The sequence below is a fragment of the Anastrepha ludens genome, chromosome 6 (assembly GCF_028408465.1).
Source record: "Anastrepha ludens isolate Willacy chromosome 6, idAnaLude1.1, whole genome shotgun sequence".
Lineage (NCBI taxonomy): Eukaryota > Metazoa > Arthropoda > Insecta > Diptera > Tephritidae > Anastrepha > Anastrepha ludens.
In genome coordinates, this window is record NC_071502.1 from 55,906,327 (window position 1) to 55,925,081 (window position 18,755).

An 18,755-nucleotide genomic window follows, 5' to 3' on the forward strand; every position below is an offset into this window, starting at 1 on the left:
CAACCAACTGTATTATAAAAGTGCCAATGTAGAAGTAAGACCAAGAGCGAGAAATGCAACAAACGGAATATAATGCCAAGCAATACCAACAAAAAAAAGAAAAGAGAACAAATACGCAAATTGGTAATAGCAATGAAATAATCAATCGGTCACAGCAATGATACACAAACAAAGAGAATAGCACTAACAACGACAAACAACAATGGATGCCAATTCTACGCTACGGTCCGTAATCAAAATGGATGCTTTGCATTTAATTGGCGCGATAAAAGACTGAAAAATTGCGATTAAGCGAGTTAAGAGGAAAAAATCAATGACCACAATAACAACATCAATGGCCATAAAATGTGCAAGGAAAAGTGTAAAAAATGCAAATGAATGCTTAATTCACACTTGAAGATTTCAAGTTTTGTAGCAGTGAGTAGCGTGATGCTGAGAAGAATACAATTAGCCAACAACAACGAAAACAGAAGAAGAAAATGGCAGTAACAGAGATCAACAAAGAATAACGCATGGCTGGAGTATGCGGTAATTGCAGTTGAATTAGCAGAAATGACACCAACAATAACAACAATAACAGCAGCAGCCGTAGCAGCAGCAGAAGCACCACCAGCTGCAATCTTTAGCTACACAGTTGCACATAGCCTATAAAGTCAGGTGGCAGCTAGGCATGTAGCAGTCAGGTGCTTTATTGTTGTTGCACACACTTGCATGTGCTTAAATTTTTTGCCATTTTTTTCTTCTTCAGTTTTGTGTTTTTTTAATTTGCTGTTCGTTGGTGTCACTTGTGGAGTTGCAGTTGCAGTTGCTGTTGTAGTCATTAACGCGACGTAGCAACCACGAAGTAGCTAACACACATAAAGAGGTGAAGGTTGCCGACAGGCGCCACAGCCGTCAGACCACCGACTGATGAGTGCTGATGATGGTGGCAAACAGAGCGTTGCTGCCACAACGATGCGCGTCTTGAACTTCAGAATATGCAAACAATAATTGTGTGCAAATAAACAAGAAAAAAAAATAACGAAAAAGATAAAAGTACAAATAAGAGTAAAAAAAACAAATAAACTGTGATAAAGAGAAAAAACTAAATTAAAAAAAGTGACAGCGAAAATGTTGTGGCATACAAGTTGTGTTGCCAGCAATAATTATGGCTGCAACATGCAACAGATAAAGTTCAACGGTGTTTACGTAATGTGACCAATAAGCTCAAGGTAAGGTACGAATGTTTGCAAAGAACTGTGTGTGTGCGTGCATGTAAATGCACTTTTGCAATAACAATGGCAAGCTCAATAAATAAATAAGAAAATATTATACTAACAATAAATATAATATAATAAAATAACAACAAACACAACAACAACTGCCAACACCAAGCCAGCATTACATCTCTGCAATAAACAATAAGGTTAATGATAACATTAAAAGCGAACTTGACAAATCACGCAATGCTGTTGCGCATGAGCGCCGCTAAGTATGCAGTGAATTTTCGAAATCAAATCACATGATTCCTGTGTTCACATGGAAGAAAAGGTAAAGTTGCATTCACTTGAAGCAAGCGATTTTTTCGCAAGATAATTTGTTGAATGGCGGCCGCCGTAGCCGAATAGGTTGGTGCGTACTACCATTCGGAATTCAGAGAAAACGTAGTTCGAATCTCGGTGAAACACCAAAATGAAGAAAAAGTTTTTTCTAATAGCGATCGCCCCTCGGTAGGCAATGGCAAACCTTCGAGTATATTTCTGCCATGAAAAAGCTCCTCATAAAAAGGTTTTAAACTGTAGGTCCCTACATTTGTGGAACAACATCAAGACGCACACCACAAATAGGAGGAGGAGCTCGGCCAAATACCCAAAAAAAGTGTACGCGCCAATTATATATATATAAAGGGTGTCGCAAAATTAATCGGGTGGCGCCAAACTAACCACTCAACTTTTTACTAAAAAAAAATTATTTTGAATGACGGAAATCTTTATTTTGACCCTTACGTGCTCCATTGCTTGTCTGTTTGTATGCTGCAGCTGTCTAACTCACAAGTGTCAAATATGATTGCCGTAGGACGATATTTGCAAATATTATAAATCTTTCCATAACTGATTAATTTTGCGCCACCTGTTATATAATTTGTTGATTCCCTATTTACAAGAGCAATTTTTGTGATGTTGAATTGCCTGGAAAATCGTACCATGTAAATGCTGATGAAGGGAGGAATGGGAGTAATCTTCTATTGTGCTATCTTCTAGCCTTCTAATGATGTGAAATCGTGCAGATCTCAAATTATTTTACCCCTGAACTCTTGTTTTGACACTTTGATGCCAATATTAGGAATACTTTTAGCTTAAATAGTTTTCATCAAAACAAATTGTAGTTATATAGCGATTCCAATAAAGTGTTCCAGAATTTTTGGATCTTCTAAAAATTGGCTAATTTGTAGACTTCTGTATAACAAGAAGTAAATTGAAAAAATTTAATAAATTGAGATTTATTCAATGTTGGAAATTTAGGTAAAGAATTTTTTAAAGTGAAATATCATTGGTTATTTTCAACATTTTCAAACATTTTTTTAATGTTTTCGTATAAAATATAATATATTTAAACAAAATTGTATCGGAAGAAGATACTATTTTTTTGTTAACATTTTAGGGGAAAATTTTTTTTTAAATTTTTTGGAAAACACCCACTAGCAGATTTCATACAGAGAAATAGCATTTAACATTTTTTTAACTTTTTTTAATATATTAATATAAAATACTCGCGTCTGGTTTCTTTAACATTTTTCTAAAACTATTTTTTAATATATTTTAATATAAAATATGTAATACATTCTAAAAATTTTTTTTGAAAAAAAGTATTTTTTTTCAGTTTTCAAAAACAACGCTCCTCTTCGATGAGTTCAATAAATCCGAATGATACGAATACTACAAATTCTACGTCAAATGATAAAAATTGGACCCTAGTCAAAAATCCGAAAAGGCCTTTAGGTAGCCCGCAAAATGTTAGCAAAGCAAAGCAACAAAAACTTAGCTATTGGCTAAGTAATGAAAACAAATTCGATGCTCTTTCAATGGATGATAACAACGAATCAAAACCAGATAAAACACCTGAAAAGGAAAAACCTCTCAAACCTCCTCCAATCTTCGTAGACAGAGTCGAGAATATTCACCCGTTATTAAGCACGCTCAACGAATTTGAAAGTAATAACTACGAATTAAGAGTCATTGGGTCAAATCGCGTAAAAATCCAGCCAAAAACACCGGAAGCATTCACTAACATAGTTAAATTGCTTGAAGGTAAGAAGACAGAGTTTTACACATACAAACCAAAAAATGAAAGAAGTTTTAAAGTAATTTTAAGAAATATGCATCCGTCAGTTGAACCTGAAGAAATCAAACTAGCATTAAAGGAATATGGTCACTCTGTCACAAATGTTTGGAATATGAAACACCCTCAAAACAAAAGAGCACTTCCAATGTTTGTCGTAGAAATGGTGCAAAATCCCAACAATAAATCAATCTATGATATTAGAAACTTACTCCACAGTCGCATTACTTTTGAACCCCCCCGGCCAAAACGCGACCTGCCACAGTGTTCGCGATGCCAAAACTATGGCCATACAAAATCTGGTTGTCGAAGACAGGCCAAATGCGTTAAGTGCGCAGGAGATCATTTAACATCTGAATGCGAACGAAAGACGAGATCCAAAGACGTCAAATGTGCACTGTGTGAGGGTAATCACCCGGCGAACTATAAGGATGCACCGTCTATAAAAAGCTGCAAGCAACCTCCTTTCCTGCACTAAGAAAGAAGATAATGCCATCTCAGAGCGCCCAAAATGATCCAAGCCACCAACAAGTACAACTAAATTTTAACCAACAGAAGCTATCGTATGCACAAGTTGCTAGTAATGAAATAAACCAAAACACCAACGAAAACAACGCCTTGATCAGCGAAATCCGAGAAATGATGAAGCTATTAAGAGATGTAATGAGCCAAATGACTGCCATGACAAACCTTTTAATAAGTCTTGTCCAAAAGCCCCATATTCCATGCCCTTAAACCTTGCTTTGTGGAATGCAAATGGGCTGTCACAACACTCAAATGAGTTAAAAATTTTCTTGCAAAAACACGATATAGATATCCTCTTAGTATCAGAAACCCATTTCACCAAAAAGAGTTTTTTCAATATTCCCTTCTACTGCTTCTATCACACAATGCATCCTGACGGATCTGCCCACGGAGGCTCTGCTATTCTTATAAAGAAATCAATCAAGCACTATGAATCTACACATTATAGAACAGAAGAAATTCAAGCAACAAATGTCATAGTACAAGACTCAATCGGTGCATTACTTATTTCTGCAATATACAGTCCACCTAAACACAAAATTAAAAATAAAGAATATGTTAAGTTTTTTAAAACCCTGGGAGCACGCTTTATAGCAGGAGGTGACTATAATGCAAAAAATACACTATGGGGTTCTCGGCTTACGACAACAAAGGGACGCGAATTGTACAACGCAACGACATCAATGAACTTGAAAGTTTTCTCAACGGGAGAGCCAACTTATTGGCCTTCAGACCCAAAAAAGATTCCAGACCTTGTTGATTTTTGTGTCATCAAAGGTCTATCGTACCTGCAGATAACCTGTAAATCCTGCCTGGATCTTTCTTCTGACCATTCGCCAGTGATAATCACAATAAATGATAAACTCGAAAATAGGCCCCAAAACTGTCAACTTACCAACAGCCGTACAAATTGGACTCAATTTAAAACCATTTTGACGTCGACACTTGGCATAAAAGTTGCTCTAAAAAACGAGGAAGATATAATCGAGGCTACCGAATATCTTACAAAATGCATCCAGGATGCAGCGTGGTCATCCACCACTCATGTGAGTCCTCATACTCGTACACAAAGAAATTCAAGCATCGGTATCTTCCTAAGAAACAAACTGAAAGACAAACGCCAGACAAGAAAAATATGGCAACAAACAAGATTTCCTGAATATAAAAGCCGTTTTAATACATTATCAAAAGAAATAAAATTATTATTGAAAGAGCAACACGACAAAGAAATGAGGCAGTTTCTATGGGGTTTGGAACCAACACACCTCACCAATTATTCCCCGTGGAAAGTCAGCAAAAAAGTAAGTTCCACGAAAGAGTACCGTCCACCACTTCGTAAAAAAGATGGTTCATGGGCGAAAACCGCAATCGAGAAATCTGAGCTTTTTTCTAAACATCTAAAAGATATTTTTACACCAAACGATATTGAAGCTGATCTTTGTTTTGACAGCACTGTTGCTGCCTTTTTAAACGAACCCTACCAAATGGAGCTACCGATGAAGAAGTTCACCAAAAGTGAAATAGTTAGCACTATTAAAAAGCTAAAAGATCACAAGGCACCAGGATATGATCGCATCACGGCCGAAATTTTCAAAAAACTACCTCCTGAACCCTATAATTTCATTACCCATTTGTTTAATGCGTGCTTAACCAGAAACATTTTCCCAGCTCAATGGAAAGTAGCAGAAATTAAAATGGTGCCCAAGGCAGGAAAACCAGGCGATGAAGTGAAATCCTATCGCCCTATCAGTCTTCTACCAATACTGTCAAAAGTTTTTGAAAAGATCTTCCTTACACGTTTAATGGTTTTTATCGAACGCGAACAAATAATTCCGAAACATCAGTTTGGTTTCAGGAATGAGCATTCGACAATTGAGCAAGTCCATAGACTTGTCGAAAAAATACAAGCAGCGCTCGACCGAAAACAAATCTGTTCAGTAGTTTTCCTAGACATATCACAAGCCTTCGACCGAGTGTGGCACCAAGGCCTACTCTTTAAAATAAAAAAGAAATTACCACTAAATGCCTATTTGCTCATTAAATCATATCTAAACCAACGAATGTTCTACGTAAATTACGAAAATGAAATTTCCAATTTCCAACAAATTAAAGCTGGGGTCCCACAAGGCAGTATATTAGGTCCAATCCTGTACTTAATTTTTACACACGATCTGCCAACCACAAAAGGTGTACTAACTGGCACTTTTGCCGATGACACCGCTATTATGGCGACAGCAGTGGATCCCGTGGAAGCCTCTTATATGCTCCAAATAAGCATAAATAAAATCTCCAAATGGCTCCGGAGCTGGCGGTTGAAAGTAAACGAACATAAATCTCAACACCTGCTCACAAATCAACTTAAACCGTATTCCAATTCCGCAATGTGATAGTGCAAAATATCCAGGCATTCATTTGGATAAACGGCTTACGTGGAAAACGCATATCTTTACAAAAAGGAAAGCTCTAGGTTTAATATTTCGTAATATGTACTGGCTGCTAAACCGCAAATCTACCCTCTCAATGGACAACAAACTTATCCTCTACAAAGCTGTGATAAAACCAGTCTGGACTTACGGAATCCAACTGTGGGGTACTGCGTCAAATTCAAACTTGGAAATCCTGCAGCGTTTCCAGTCCAAGACTCTACGCACCCTAGTCAACGCTCCGTGGTACGTGACAAATGCCCAAATTCATCGGGACTTAGACATCCCTTCAATAAAAGAGGAAATTCAAAATGTAGCCAGTAAATACCGAAATCGACTTCAATCGCACCCAAATGAGCTGGCCTCTACCCTCATGTCACCATCATGCGTCTTTTTAAGGTTGAAAAGAAAAACACCAATCCAGCTCGTCCAAGAGCCATCTATAAAATATTGAATTTATTTATTTATTATTATATTTATTAGAAAGGATATTTCACTGGAAATAATCCTTTAATACTAAAATCAAAGCCACTCTTAAATGTAACCAAATATTTGTAAAATGTCTTCTAAGAATTGAAAGTATAGACAGAATACAAAATAAAGTTTTAAATAAAAAAAAAAAAAAAAAAAAAAAAAACACTCGCTTTAAGATTTTTTCCGAATTTTTTTCACTAATAGCTGAGAGTACGGAGACGCAGTAATGTGTGTTAAAGTTTTATAGTGAAAAAAAATTATGTGCTTTTGTTGAAAATATTTTTGTAAATTTTTTTAATATAATTTTTGAAACGTCTTTTCAGTTTATTTTCAGATTTTTAGAAGTATTGAGGACAATGTTCAAATTACTTCGATCACTGGACCCGGAATCGCTCTATAATATAAATGAGTGAAAACTGCAGGTATCTCAAAATTGCCATTTCAGACATAGGCTCATTCGAAAGCAGAATTAGGGGCCTATTTATATTATAAAACTCTGTGGGGACGTTTATCTAAATGACCAGCTTCTTTGTGCCCTCCCACACTTAAACATTTGGGGGTCACGTTAAGAGGAAGAAGGGCAAAATCCATCCATTCCTTCAACCAAAATTGGCTAAGAAATTTTACCACAAACCAAAACTACTTAAAATGAATTAGTTTTTATATGGTGAATTGTCCTAGCTGAGTTTTGTTAGTGGAACGGGCCAGAAAAACTAGTGAGATTACATCTCTGCAGTAAAAAACATGCTATAATTTTCTGTCTGCATTGCTTTTACTGGGTCGATCTGATCATGTCCATCAGAGAATTGATAGATCTGTTCAAAGAGGCTGAGTTGGTGCTCTGATAGCTCTAAGGTTAAGAAAATTGAAGAGTTTGCTTCGAAAGAGGAGACGTTTCGACGTGGACGTATTCTATATACTTATACTTACTTCAAACGTTCACTTATTGAATGTCTCAAACATTTAAAGTTGATCGCACTAAATCTGTCCAATGACTTTCTTTGAAAACAACTTTAAAACTTTTGTTATCCACGGGAGAGGAACGAAAAAAGCTATTATACTATGCATATAAAGTTTTAAAGCATCAATCTTTTTTGACAGTTCGAAAATCAATTGTGGAGTAGGCGCGAGAAACTATTCATCCTATTCAAACCGTCATATAGATAGATCTAGGCAGACAGACAGACTTAGAGAGCCCCTTTCAGTAGGAACTCTTTGCTATCTGGAAATAGTTCTAGCTTCGGAACGATCAATGACTATTATTGTCAGATTCTCGAATAGCTGGGCAGCTGACTTGGTTCTCGGCTCAACAATAGTGACAGCTGTGTTATTCTTGTAATGGTAATAGTCTTGCAGGGTATGTCACGGACTTAACTCGTCCGCATAGCGTTACAGTTTTGTTATATTTTTTCCTTTTACAAGTGTTAGAAAAATAATGAACCTTTGCAGAGCTTCCTCGAGGAAATATCCACATCCTCCTCCTCGTTGCGGAAAATTTAAGGAATTGCAAGGCTCATCCAACGCCAACTATTGCGATTTAAAGCAATGGGAGTGGGCCAAAGGCAGGACAATCAAGTGTCAAAAATCAAGACAGTTGAGTGCCAATAAAAGATGTTGAATTGCATTTTAATGGAATTTTGTTTTCAATACTGGTCTTTTAATTAAAAAAAAAAAACAATGCCAAAAGCTAGAAGTGCAAAGTCTAAAGGGTAACTCGCTAAGCGATTTTGAGGGGTTTCTTAATGATAGGTTGATCACTGAGTATCTGTAACCGAATAGAGATTTGCTGCAAAACATTAGAGAAATTCTGTGCACAGAATAATTAGACACTTACTGCCCTTACAGGAGGAGGAGGCTAGTCTAATACGAGGGTTGATATTTATATTTCTGGCCTAATAATGACAAAATTAACGTTGGTGGTTGATCTTCAGTAGCACAGTCGCAATTTTGAGCTTAAGTTTAAGTTTGTTCATGTTTCGCTTCCCCCACTCCGCGAAAGCAACATGCAAATTAAGACGTCACAAATCACTTGATTTGCGTCTGCCGTTGTAGTGTTGTTGTAAAAATTTTAGTGATTACAGCATTTAACTTCCAATTTTAAAAATTCATTAATACAGTGGGTTTTTTATGTTAACAGACTGCTTGGCATTTTCTATAAGCCTTCTCACAAAAAACACACATGCATATGTATGTACATATGCGCCTATGTGTGCTTAGGTGTATTTATTCATTTTTGCATACATTTTGTATATTTATTGATCAATTGCAAATTTTTATTTTTTGTTTTATGTTTCATTCGTTCACTGTGCCATTATTGCTCTGAACGTTTTTGTTGCTGCAGCTTTTTGTGGTATTGACACTGTTCGTGCTTAGCATTTTCTCTAGGCAATTACAAGTGAAAACAACAAAAGCAACAGCAACAAGCAGCGATGCCAAGCAGTTCAAGTATCTTCTTTTCATGAGGCGCATATCCGCTGGCATGCGACAATAATAACAACAACAATATATGCACCAACAGCCACAGCTTGGAAACATCAACATTTGTGACAATTGTCAAATGGCATTCGGTGATTGTTTGCGAGTCACTGCTGCAGTGGGGTAGGTAGGTAGAATGTTAGCTGGTGGTTTGGCGGCATGGTCATACGCTTCGCTTGGCTTGACTTCGCTTGCCACTTGGTTTGGCTGCCTATTGATGCTTCCAAAGTCAAACTTCTTGCATATTGCGTATACATATATATACCCATACATATGTATACAATTTATTTTTTTGCTAAGTATTTATTGTTACTTGGTATACTCGTAGCTTCCAATTCATTTCGATTTCGTTTGCCAGTTTATTCATGTCTATTTGGTAATGATCTTCAATTGCTGCTTTTGAGGTTGTCCGCCTCAATTTGCCAGCGCAAAATTTATGATTCGTAAGTGCATTATTTTGGGGTTTCAATATTTTTCGGAAATGAGGACAATTTTTGGCAATGTTTGTCACATTAAGTGGGGGTAATGACATACATACTAAGTGAATTAGTTTAAATGATTTTTGTTGTTTTGTTAAAATTGAAGTTAAATAATATGCGTTTTGAGGAAAGCAAGTTTCCTTGAGTTTGGTGTACGTCAAATCGCATGAGCTGCCCTTAAAGAGAGCACTGGAAGGTTGCAAAGGCGCGTTATGATACGCGGCAAAGCAACAATTTTCTACGTATTTCACCGCATGCCTCAAATTCATCCAGTCATTTTGATTTACGCAAAACGTGCTCACCTTTTTGTTTACCGATTACTATCAAAATGTTTTTCATCTGGTTCCCATACTATGCGTGTTATATTGCTAGGGTTGAGCTAATCCAAAAAGTATTTATAGGGTACGGAGCTAATTCTTTTCGAATCCCATTCACGCCTTTGAAACAAAATGCTTGTTGCTTTAAAAATCCTGGCAAAGTAGGAGAATAATCCCGTCTTTGTCTTTCGTTTTCGATTCAGTCGTGCTGTTATAGACTGTTCTTTACTCATTGAGAGGAATCTCCTTAAAATATTTGCCAAACCTTTTTCGATGCTCAGAGTTTTTTTACGTTGGTGTTTTTAAAGCTCTGTATCCACAAAATGCTTCACAAAATGCTTAGTGCTAGGCCTCAATGAGTTTAACAGAATTCATAAAGATGTTGATGTTGATTTTTCATTTTCAAAACTCACACATTCATTTCGAATTCTTTGAATTTTTTATATGTAAGTAGTTTTGTTTATTCTAATCACTTAGCCTGTAGGATGTTTTATTGAATTTAGCGGCTAAAAATACGTCAATAAATAAACAAAATCCTCTGTAGATATCAACCCTCGGCTGTTATTTGTATTTTTGTTTGGATTCTTCTTCTTCTTGATTGACGCGATAACTGCTTAGGGGGCGTCCATAAATTACGTGAGGTGTTTTTTTCAATTTTCTGAACCCTCCCTCCTCCCCTGGTGAGATGTCGTGAGATTTTATTCAACCCCCTCCCCCATCCCCCAATCTCACGAGAGTTTTCAAAATGTGGGTTTCTTATGTAAACGCGTTGCTTCGTGCTTTTATTTACGACTAGTTAAGACTAGTAATCAATATTGCTGAGAGTTATAAGTGTAATAAAAATTTAACAATAGAAGACTTAAATCGTAACTACTGCGATTAAAAAAAGAATATCTACTCTAATTCAGTCCATGGAGAATCATGCGCGGTTTCAAGAGAGACTATTGGAACCAACATGTCCATATGATTTTGAGTAAAATCATGTGCTCCTTCAACTTCGTTCTAATCTAGCCACTCTAAGGCTGCAAACACAGTGTACGCTGAGACGAAGACGAAGATGAAGACGAAGCTGAAGAGAAATTGCTTGCGTTGCGAGTAAGCGAATAGGTTGCACAGTGCAAGACGAATTGGTTGCGCTTTTGTTATGTTAGTCGCAATGGATTCCTCATCAGATGATGACCTGGTGATTGAGCAAAGCTTATATTTTAAATTAAAACGTATACAAGTAAATAAAAAAGTACACCCTATAAATTTGGGAAGAGAAGCATTTGGTGAATTTCATCATTTGTATGATGAGCTGCGCCACGATGAAAAGAAATTTGTGGAATATACCAGAATGACAATTAGCCCATTTGATTATATTCTAATTAAAATTGAGCCACTTATTATTAAAAATTGGACTAATTTTTATAAAACGTCAATTATATAATATGTGCTGAAAGGCTAATTGTGACGTTAAGGTAAAAAATAATTTAAAATATATTTAGTTTTATGCCTTTTATTGATTATTACTTCTCATTTAATTACTTGTTTATTGACTGTCTTAACTTAATTAACGTGCCAAAGCATAGACAGAACAAACAAACAAAAACCACGGTAACTAGCAAGCGATTCGTCTTCAAATTCAGTACAGCAGCGTTTGAAGCTGATTGCTTGCGTTTCGTCTTCATCTTCGTCTTCGTCACAGCGCGCACTATGGGTACGAGCGAGCGAATTCATACGATTTGTTCTGCACTGTTCTTCGTCTTCAGCTTCGTCTCAGCGTGCACTGTGTTTGCAACCTAAGCCGTTGACGCTTGCGCACAGTAACTCATTAGCTGGTCTTGTGACAATCCGTGAGGGTCGCACTTTGCGGAACATACGCGCTTGCTTAGCTGGTGCAATGTGAGCTGCTCGCCTGTGCTCTGCAGCTCTTGTGATAGATGCGAAGTAAATACCGCATGTACTGTAGCATATTTTCTCTAAATCATCACGTATACTTGGGCAATAGAGATCAATAGGCGTGCTGATGAAGGCATTCAGCGGTTCAATCGGTACGCGTATTAGAAATGGAGCAAATGATTTTCCGTCATGTTCTTTAAAGTCCGGAATTGTCAAACGTCAACCTGAGTGATAGGGCGTTCCGCTCATAGTGGCGCGAAAATAACCGACGGGCTACACTGTACCGCAAATTCAGATTAAATTGAGCTATTTGGTATAAAATAAATATGGTGGTTTGACAGTAGTAATGTATAACGCCGAAGTATGAATGAAATTATTTTCTTTTGAACGAATTAGTGAATGATCTTAATCATACTATGATTACGCTTGAGATTAAATCTTGATTAGATTGAGATTATTTGGTATAAAACAAATATGGTGGTTTGACAGTAGTAATGTATAACGTCGAAGTATGAATGAAATTATTTTCTTTTGAACGAATTAGTGAATGATCTTAATCATACTACGATTACGCTTGAGATTAAATCTTAAGCATGTACAATTTTTTTGTTTCAATCAGAAAAAAATTGCGTGATATTTGCCGAGACCCCCCCTCTCTCCAACGTAAGATTAGATGAGATTTGACTAGAACAGGGATGCCCACGAACTGTAGTTGTGAAACGGTAAAAATATAAAAATAAGAATCGGAGAATATTTAACCGACAGTCCTAATAAGAAAACTTAACTAAACAAACAAAACTACTTACAAAAATTTACAATAGAGCGACTCCATGTCAAGTCAATGTATCAAAGTATTTTGGACAAAAAAATCGGTTCACTTATAGGCTGTAGTACAATAGGAAATAAACTTGAACATTTTTGAAAAAATTAAAATTGAGCTTTATTCCATGTTGAACATTTTGGTATAGTGTTTTTTAAAGTGGAATATCTTCAGTGTCCTCTAACATTTTTATCTTTTTGTGGGATTAAAGATATTTGAAAAAAATTTTTTTTTTTTGTTTTGCAAAACATTATAATTTTGGTTCAACATTTTTGTCATTTTTTTTTTTTATAAATTTTAAAATTTGAGAAAAATGAGCTGTAGTAAAATTCTAATATTAGAATCTTCTGATGCAGCATAACGTTTGCCATTTGAGAAATGTACTCAAAAAACTAAAACTGCGATTTGCGGATATCTGTATTTATTTCCACACGTCCATAGTTTTATGTGTGTATGCTTGTATGTGTGCATGTGTATTTCAATTGAAGATCTGCCATATAAGTCACTAACCTCAGCTGCATATTACGTAATACAGAATACTTATTATTTAACGTGACGTTTGCGACAACGCCTACACACTACATCTTTGTCGCACAGTGCAAAGAAACTGCAAAATATGCAAATAAATATTAATATTCACTATTCACTATATTTGCTACTCAACAATTTACTACAAAATTTTTCTGAAAATTGTATAAATCTGGCAAAACTGAAAATATCTCCAAAAATATTCAATTACATGGAATTCTGAAATCAAACTTACTAGACAAACGGAAAATTCAAAATTTCTAGCGAATTTGTAAATGTCAACTGAGAATAAAATTTAAAGAAAAAATGAAGCAAGAAAAATATCCAAGTTAAACAATAAAATACAAGGAAAGAAAAATTTTGTGAACTTTTAAAAAATAGCGGAAACGGTTTTTAAGCACTATCCGCGAAAAAATGTCGCAACAGCCACAACAAAAACAACCAAAACAAGAGGGTGAAAAGAAACCAACGGCCAGAATACCAACTCCTCTCAAGTACGCATTCGGTGGACTCTCAGCAATGGGTGCCGTATGCGTGGTACATCCCATGGATTTGATGAAGACACGCATGCAGGTAGCTGGCTCCAATGGCGCTAAATCTCCCAGTCTCACACAAATGATCGGGGTAACCATAAAACACGATGGCATTTTTGGTTTGTACAAAGGTCTTGGTGCATCGCTATTACGACAAGCGCTCTACTCGACTACACGAATTGGTGTTTTTACAAGCATCTCTGAATATTACCGCAATGCATACCAGTCAGAGCCCACATTGGGTACGAACATATTAATAGCTCTTTTTGCCGGAGCAACTGGAGCCCTCGTGGGCACACCCGCCGATTTGGGCTTAGTACGCATGATGACCGATGCTCGTTTGCCGTCAGCCGAACGACGTAATTACACGAGCATTTTCAATGCCTTGACGCGTATTGTCAAAGAAGAGGGTATACTGGCGCTTTGGCGTGGGGCGGTGCCGACGGTGGGTCGTGCTGTGGTAGTGAATATGGCTCAATTGGCATCCTACTCACAGTTCAGACGATTGGCGCAGTTAAATTTAGGAATAAAGGAGGGTTTTGGTGTGCATTTGGTAGCAAGTACCGGTTCCGGTATACTGACAGCGACTGTCTCATTACCGGTTGATATAGCCAAGACTCGCATACAGAATATGAAAGCGATTGCTGGGAAGTCGGAGTATAGGGGAATATTAGATGTCATGTTGAAGATAAGCAGGAATGAAGGCATTCTGGCGTTGTGGCGTGGTTATGTACCATATATTTTACGTGTGGTTCCAACGACTATTTTGATTTTCGTCATTTTGGAGCAACTCAATACGGCATATTTTAAATACGTTTTGGGTGAGAAGTATGAATCGAAAATATGAATAAGTTTACATATAACTGCTGTGCTGTGAAGTAAGCAAGATAAGAATTTGTGGCTGTGTTAAGCGAGTGTTGGTAAATAAAAAATAATGCAAAACAACAAAAACAAAAAATAGAAAAATGGGGTTTCAGTTGGCAAATTTGTGTAAAGTGTGTATGTATGTATATTCAGCTAAAAAAATTTTATTTATTCAAATTAATTGTACTACGCTTAAAATATGTACCTTACACTTATGACAAGGAAAAATTGCGTAATAGCGATTTCTCACCCGGAAAAACGGAATAGTGAGTGCATTTTTGAATTGATTTTCGAGGTATTTAACATTGCTTCGGCAAATAAATAACATGGGTGCTAGAGGGATGAAAGGGGGAAATTTCAAAAGTATCAAATTTCGTAAAGGACTAAACCAATTTTAACGAAATTAGTATCATTCCACAGAAAATTTTTTTTGTTTCATAAATGAAGGAACCTACAGTTTTGAGCTGATTCTGAACGGCAAATATTTTTTATTAGAAGCTTTTTCATGGCAGAAATACACTGGCAGGTTTTCCATTGCCCGTGGAGGGCCTTTTCTGTCATTTGTGTTACATTCCCCAGGTTTCGAACCCATGCACTTCCGAATGGTAATCACGTACCAACCCATCTAGCTACGGCCAATACAAACGATAACACCGGAAGTTATAGCAATTTTGACCTTTTCTTCTTCTTTTTTTATTTGTTATAAAAGTATAGCTCATTGACAAACAAAAACCAAGTAAATCTTAATTCGAAATTTTGTACAAAAGTTAAAAAAATTCCACAAACTTTTCATAACAATTCCGTTGTTTATAATAATATTTTTTAGAAAAATTACTAGTGTGCAGCTTTATTGCATATTAAATTTTAGTCTAATAAAGCGAAATTTTGCACTTGGTAAAAATACCGTTGATTTTTGATAAATTTTTTTAGCTGTACATTGTAATTTTCAAAAACCATGAAAGTATCTGAAAATGTGAAAATTGGAATCATATGGATTTTGTAAGGCAATGAGCTATACTTTTATAACTAAAGTATCAAGCATTAAAAAAAATGTTGATGACTATCGTTTGTCGCGTGCTGTACATCCCGTTCATTCGAGAACTTCGGTGATCTTCTTTTTCCCTTGTTCACTCCACTCGGGAGCATAGGGCCACGACAATATTCAGCTTTGCGTTGGTTTCGTTAATCTATTTGCTTTCTGACAGGGTAGGTGATTAGCCTGCCGCTACCAGTCCTAAGTAGTGGGAATGCACACCTGTCGTTGTTTAGGAACAACACCTTCTTGCTGCTTGAAGCGCCATCTCTGTGTAAAATTTTTCTAGCAGAAGGGGCAAACAGATGGTTGCGAACTTCGCTAAATTTGGTGTGTCTGCGCTATTACCGCGACTGCCCGTTTCCTCTTGCTGGCGCTACTGATGCAATGTGTAACTGTGTCTTTTTCTTTATTTTTTGGCTTGTTTTAGCAGCCACAATGCCAGTAATGCGTTGACTTTTTGTGCGGGAGTAAGGATTGGAAGGATAAGGTTGTTGGGGTTGGGGAATTATTATTATTACAATATTATTTTTTTATAGAAACTAGGAAAGTAGGTAAGTTTGGAAAAGTGCAAGGACCGTGCTTTACGTGGCATTCGAACCTACAACCTCTCGAATGGCAGGCTAGTGCACTTACGCTAGACTACCGAGGCCGAGGGCCTTCGGTGATCTATTCTTACGTAATTTTATAACAAACACAAGCGGTCTCTTAATCTCAATTTTTAATACAGCAATCAACACACAAACGATCCCATGCCGACTGTATACTTTCCAAAAAAAATTAAGGAAATCATTTTTAACATTTCAAAAACAAAACAAAAAACACTTTTTTATAGCAGTCTCAAGACTCAAAATAAACATGACTTCGCAATGGTAATTTTCTACAATTTTTTCGTTTTGTATTACATTCGCAAATAAAAATAAGGAAGTCAAGCATAAAATGCGCCACTGTACCTACCGTCACCAAAAACACTGCCTCAATGCACGGTTGCGCGCTTGTTCTCACGTCAATTCGGCTATGAGTAAGAACTATTTTGCACGCAGTATAGTCGCATTTTCCTTATGTATTATTTTGTTTTTGTCATACTTTTTCGTCCATTTCGTTTTTTACACATTTGTTGATCGCAACTTTGCGTTGTCAAACACCCTAAGTCCGCTAAAACAAAGAAAGAAGAGGGAAAACCAACATTTTCTTACTTTTTTTGTCAAGCCAAATAAAGCGCACTTCATAAAAATTCAATTCAGCCCCAGCTATTTTATATAAGTAGTGCCAATGTACCCACTCGTACACGGCACCAGCTTATCGGGTTTTGAATTGTGAGCTGAGAAGGTTACCGTTGTGTATTAAAAGAAGCAGCTGTTGCTATTCTTGTGTATATAGTACATATGTATGTACGTACACACTTTTATGGGTGGATATTGAGGTTCTGTGGAGTTGCAGTGGACCGCTCTAAAAGTCGGCTGCGTTTTTGCACTTAAGCCGATTAATGCAAATTGAGTGAACATTTTCGACTTGCCGGGCAATCATTTTATGATTTTTCACCATTTCTGGCATTAAGCTTAATAATTGTTAAATAATTCACAATTTAATTTAAGTGTAAAAAGCAAATGTGAAATATGGTTGTAGGCAACTATGTATGTGTGCGTGAACTTAAATTAATTAAAAATTCGTGATAAATACAAACATATTTTGCTACTATCGTTCGTTTGCAGATATGCGCGATTTTACTTATCCGACTCCATTCGCCAAATTTCAGTTTTTCGTTCGTTGTTTAACACAGGGCATAAGTATAGAATACTTAAGTATATACGTATTTGTCAATGGATGGGGAAATTCCCAGACAAAATAACGCTTTCGGAGCCAGTAAAACTAAGCAGTGTTTTTAATCAACCTTATCCGTGAGTTCCCCTGGCTTCAAAGCGCTAGCATGAAGCACAAAATGGTGGAAGAGGTTTCCTCTGGCAAACCTCCGCGTATATTTGTGGCATTGAAAAGCTTCTCATAAAAAAACCATATGTCGTTCGGAGTAGATTGAAAACTGTAGTGCCCTCCATTTGTGTGAAAACATCAAGACGTACACCACAAATAGGTGGAGGAACTCGGCTAAACACCGCACAAAGGGTGCAAGCGGCAATTATTTTTATTATTTTGCAGAAATGTTACGAAGACAACCCTCCGCCGCAACTACGAAAAATGTGATATCACTAAATTAATGTTAACTCGAAAAACACTGGTGCCAAACCCAAATGCAAAAATTTGATATTTCGACACCAGCTGCTTCGTGCCAGCTCAAACAAGTTTTAGGTTAAAAAAATAACTTTTTTAGCGTTGTTTGCAATTATTTTCCTATACTTGCGAATGAAATTGATTCTTTTGGAAGTGCGGTAAAATATTTTTAAACGACGAAAAGCTGCAAAATTTAAGAATACTTCAATCCCTGAAAATGGTTGACGCTTTGTAAGAAAATTTAGCGTCCTAGGCTGTGAAGCTTCTCTCCAACATTTTGTCAGCATTCTGGATTTTCTTCTACCCAATAATTTCAACAAGGGGGCTTATTGGTGACGCGTTGTTTAAACACAAGTAAAAACGAAAAATCACATACAAGAAAATTGTAAAAAAAAATCATTTTTATTAATTTTTATACACAAGTTTTACTAATTTACCGATTTTCTATACAACTTGGTAAAATAAATTTGTTATTATTTCGAATTTACGACTTAGCTATTCGAGCGCACTGATGTCGTTTTTCCTGTAATTTACGACAATCGTACTACGATGAATTTAGTATGTAGTAAATGAATTCCGTGACCTTCCAATAATGCTTTGTCTACTTAAAGTCCCTTTACAAAGTTCTAGCGCTCAAGGCTGTCGAGTGTTACGCACTCTAAATATGTGTAAATAACACTAAGCCCCTTCGAAATGGAAATATGGTTGCAATAATTTGACAGCAGTGCCATTTATCCGGCGTAACCATATAAAAATATATAAAAATAACTTTTAAGAAAATGCGTGCGATCAACGGTATCTTGTAGTCACTTGAAACTTGCACTGCCTTATACTAAAATTCAATGCATTATAAAACTGC

General features: G+C 36.4%; 2 protein-coding genes across 2 annotated transcripts in view; one reads left to right on the plus strand and one right to left on the minus strand.

Moving 5' to 3' along the window:
- Positions 1-18,755, minus strand: part of LOC128868855 (uncharacterized) — a 218,410-nt gene that overhangs the window by 79,387 nt on the left and 120,268 nt on the right. The window lies entirely within an intron of this gene.
- LOC128868856 (mitochondrial 2-oxoglutarate/malate carrier protein-like) lies at positions 13,655-14,733 on the plus strand. Its single transcript, XM_054111402.1, has one exon. The coding sequence runs from the start codon at positions 13,655-13,657 to the stop codon at positions 14,618-14,620; it is 966 nt and encodes a 321-aa protein (XP_053967377.1). The 3' UTR covers positions 14,621-14,733.

Bases quoted from the DNA above. Each gene is read 5' to 3' on its own strand.
- LOC128868856 (XM_054111402.1), top strand. From the start codon at position 13,655: ATGTCGCAACAGCCACAACAAAAACAACCAAAACAAGAGGGTGAAAAG.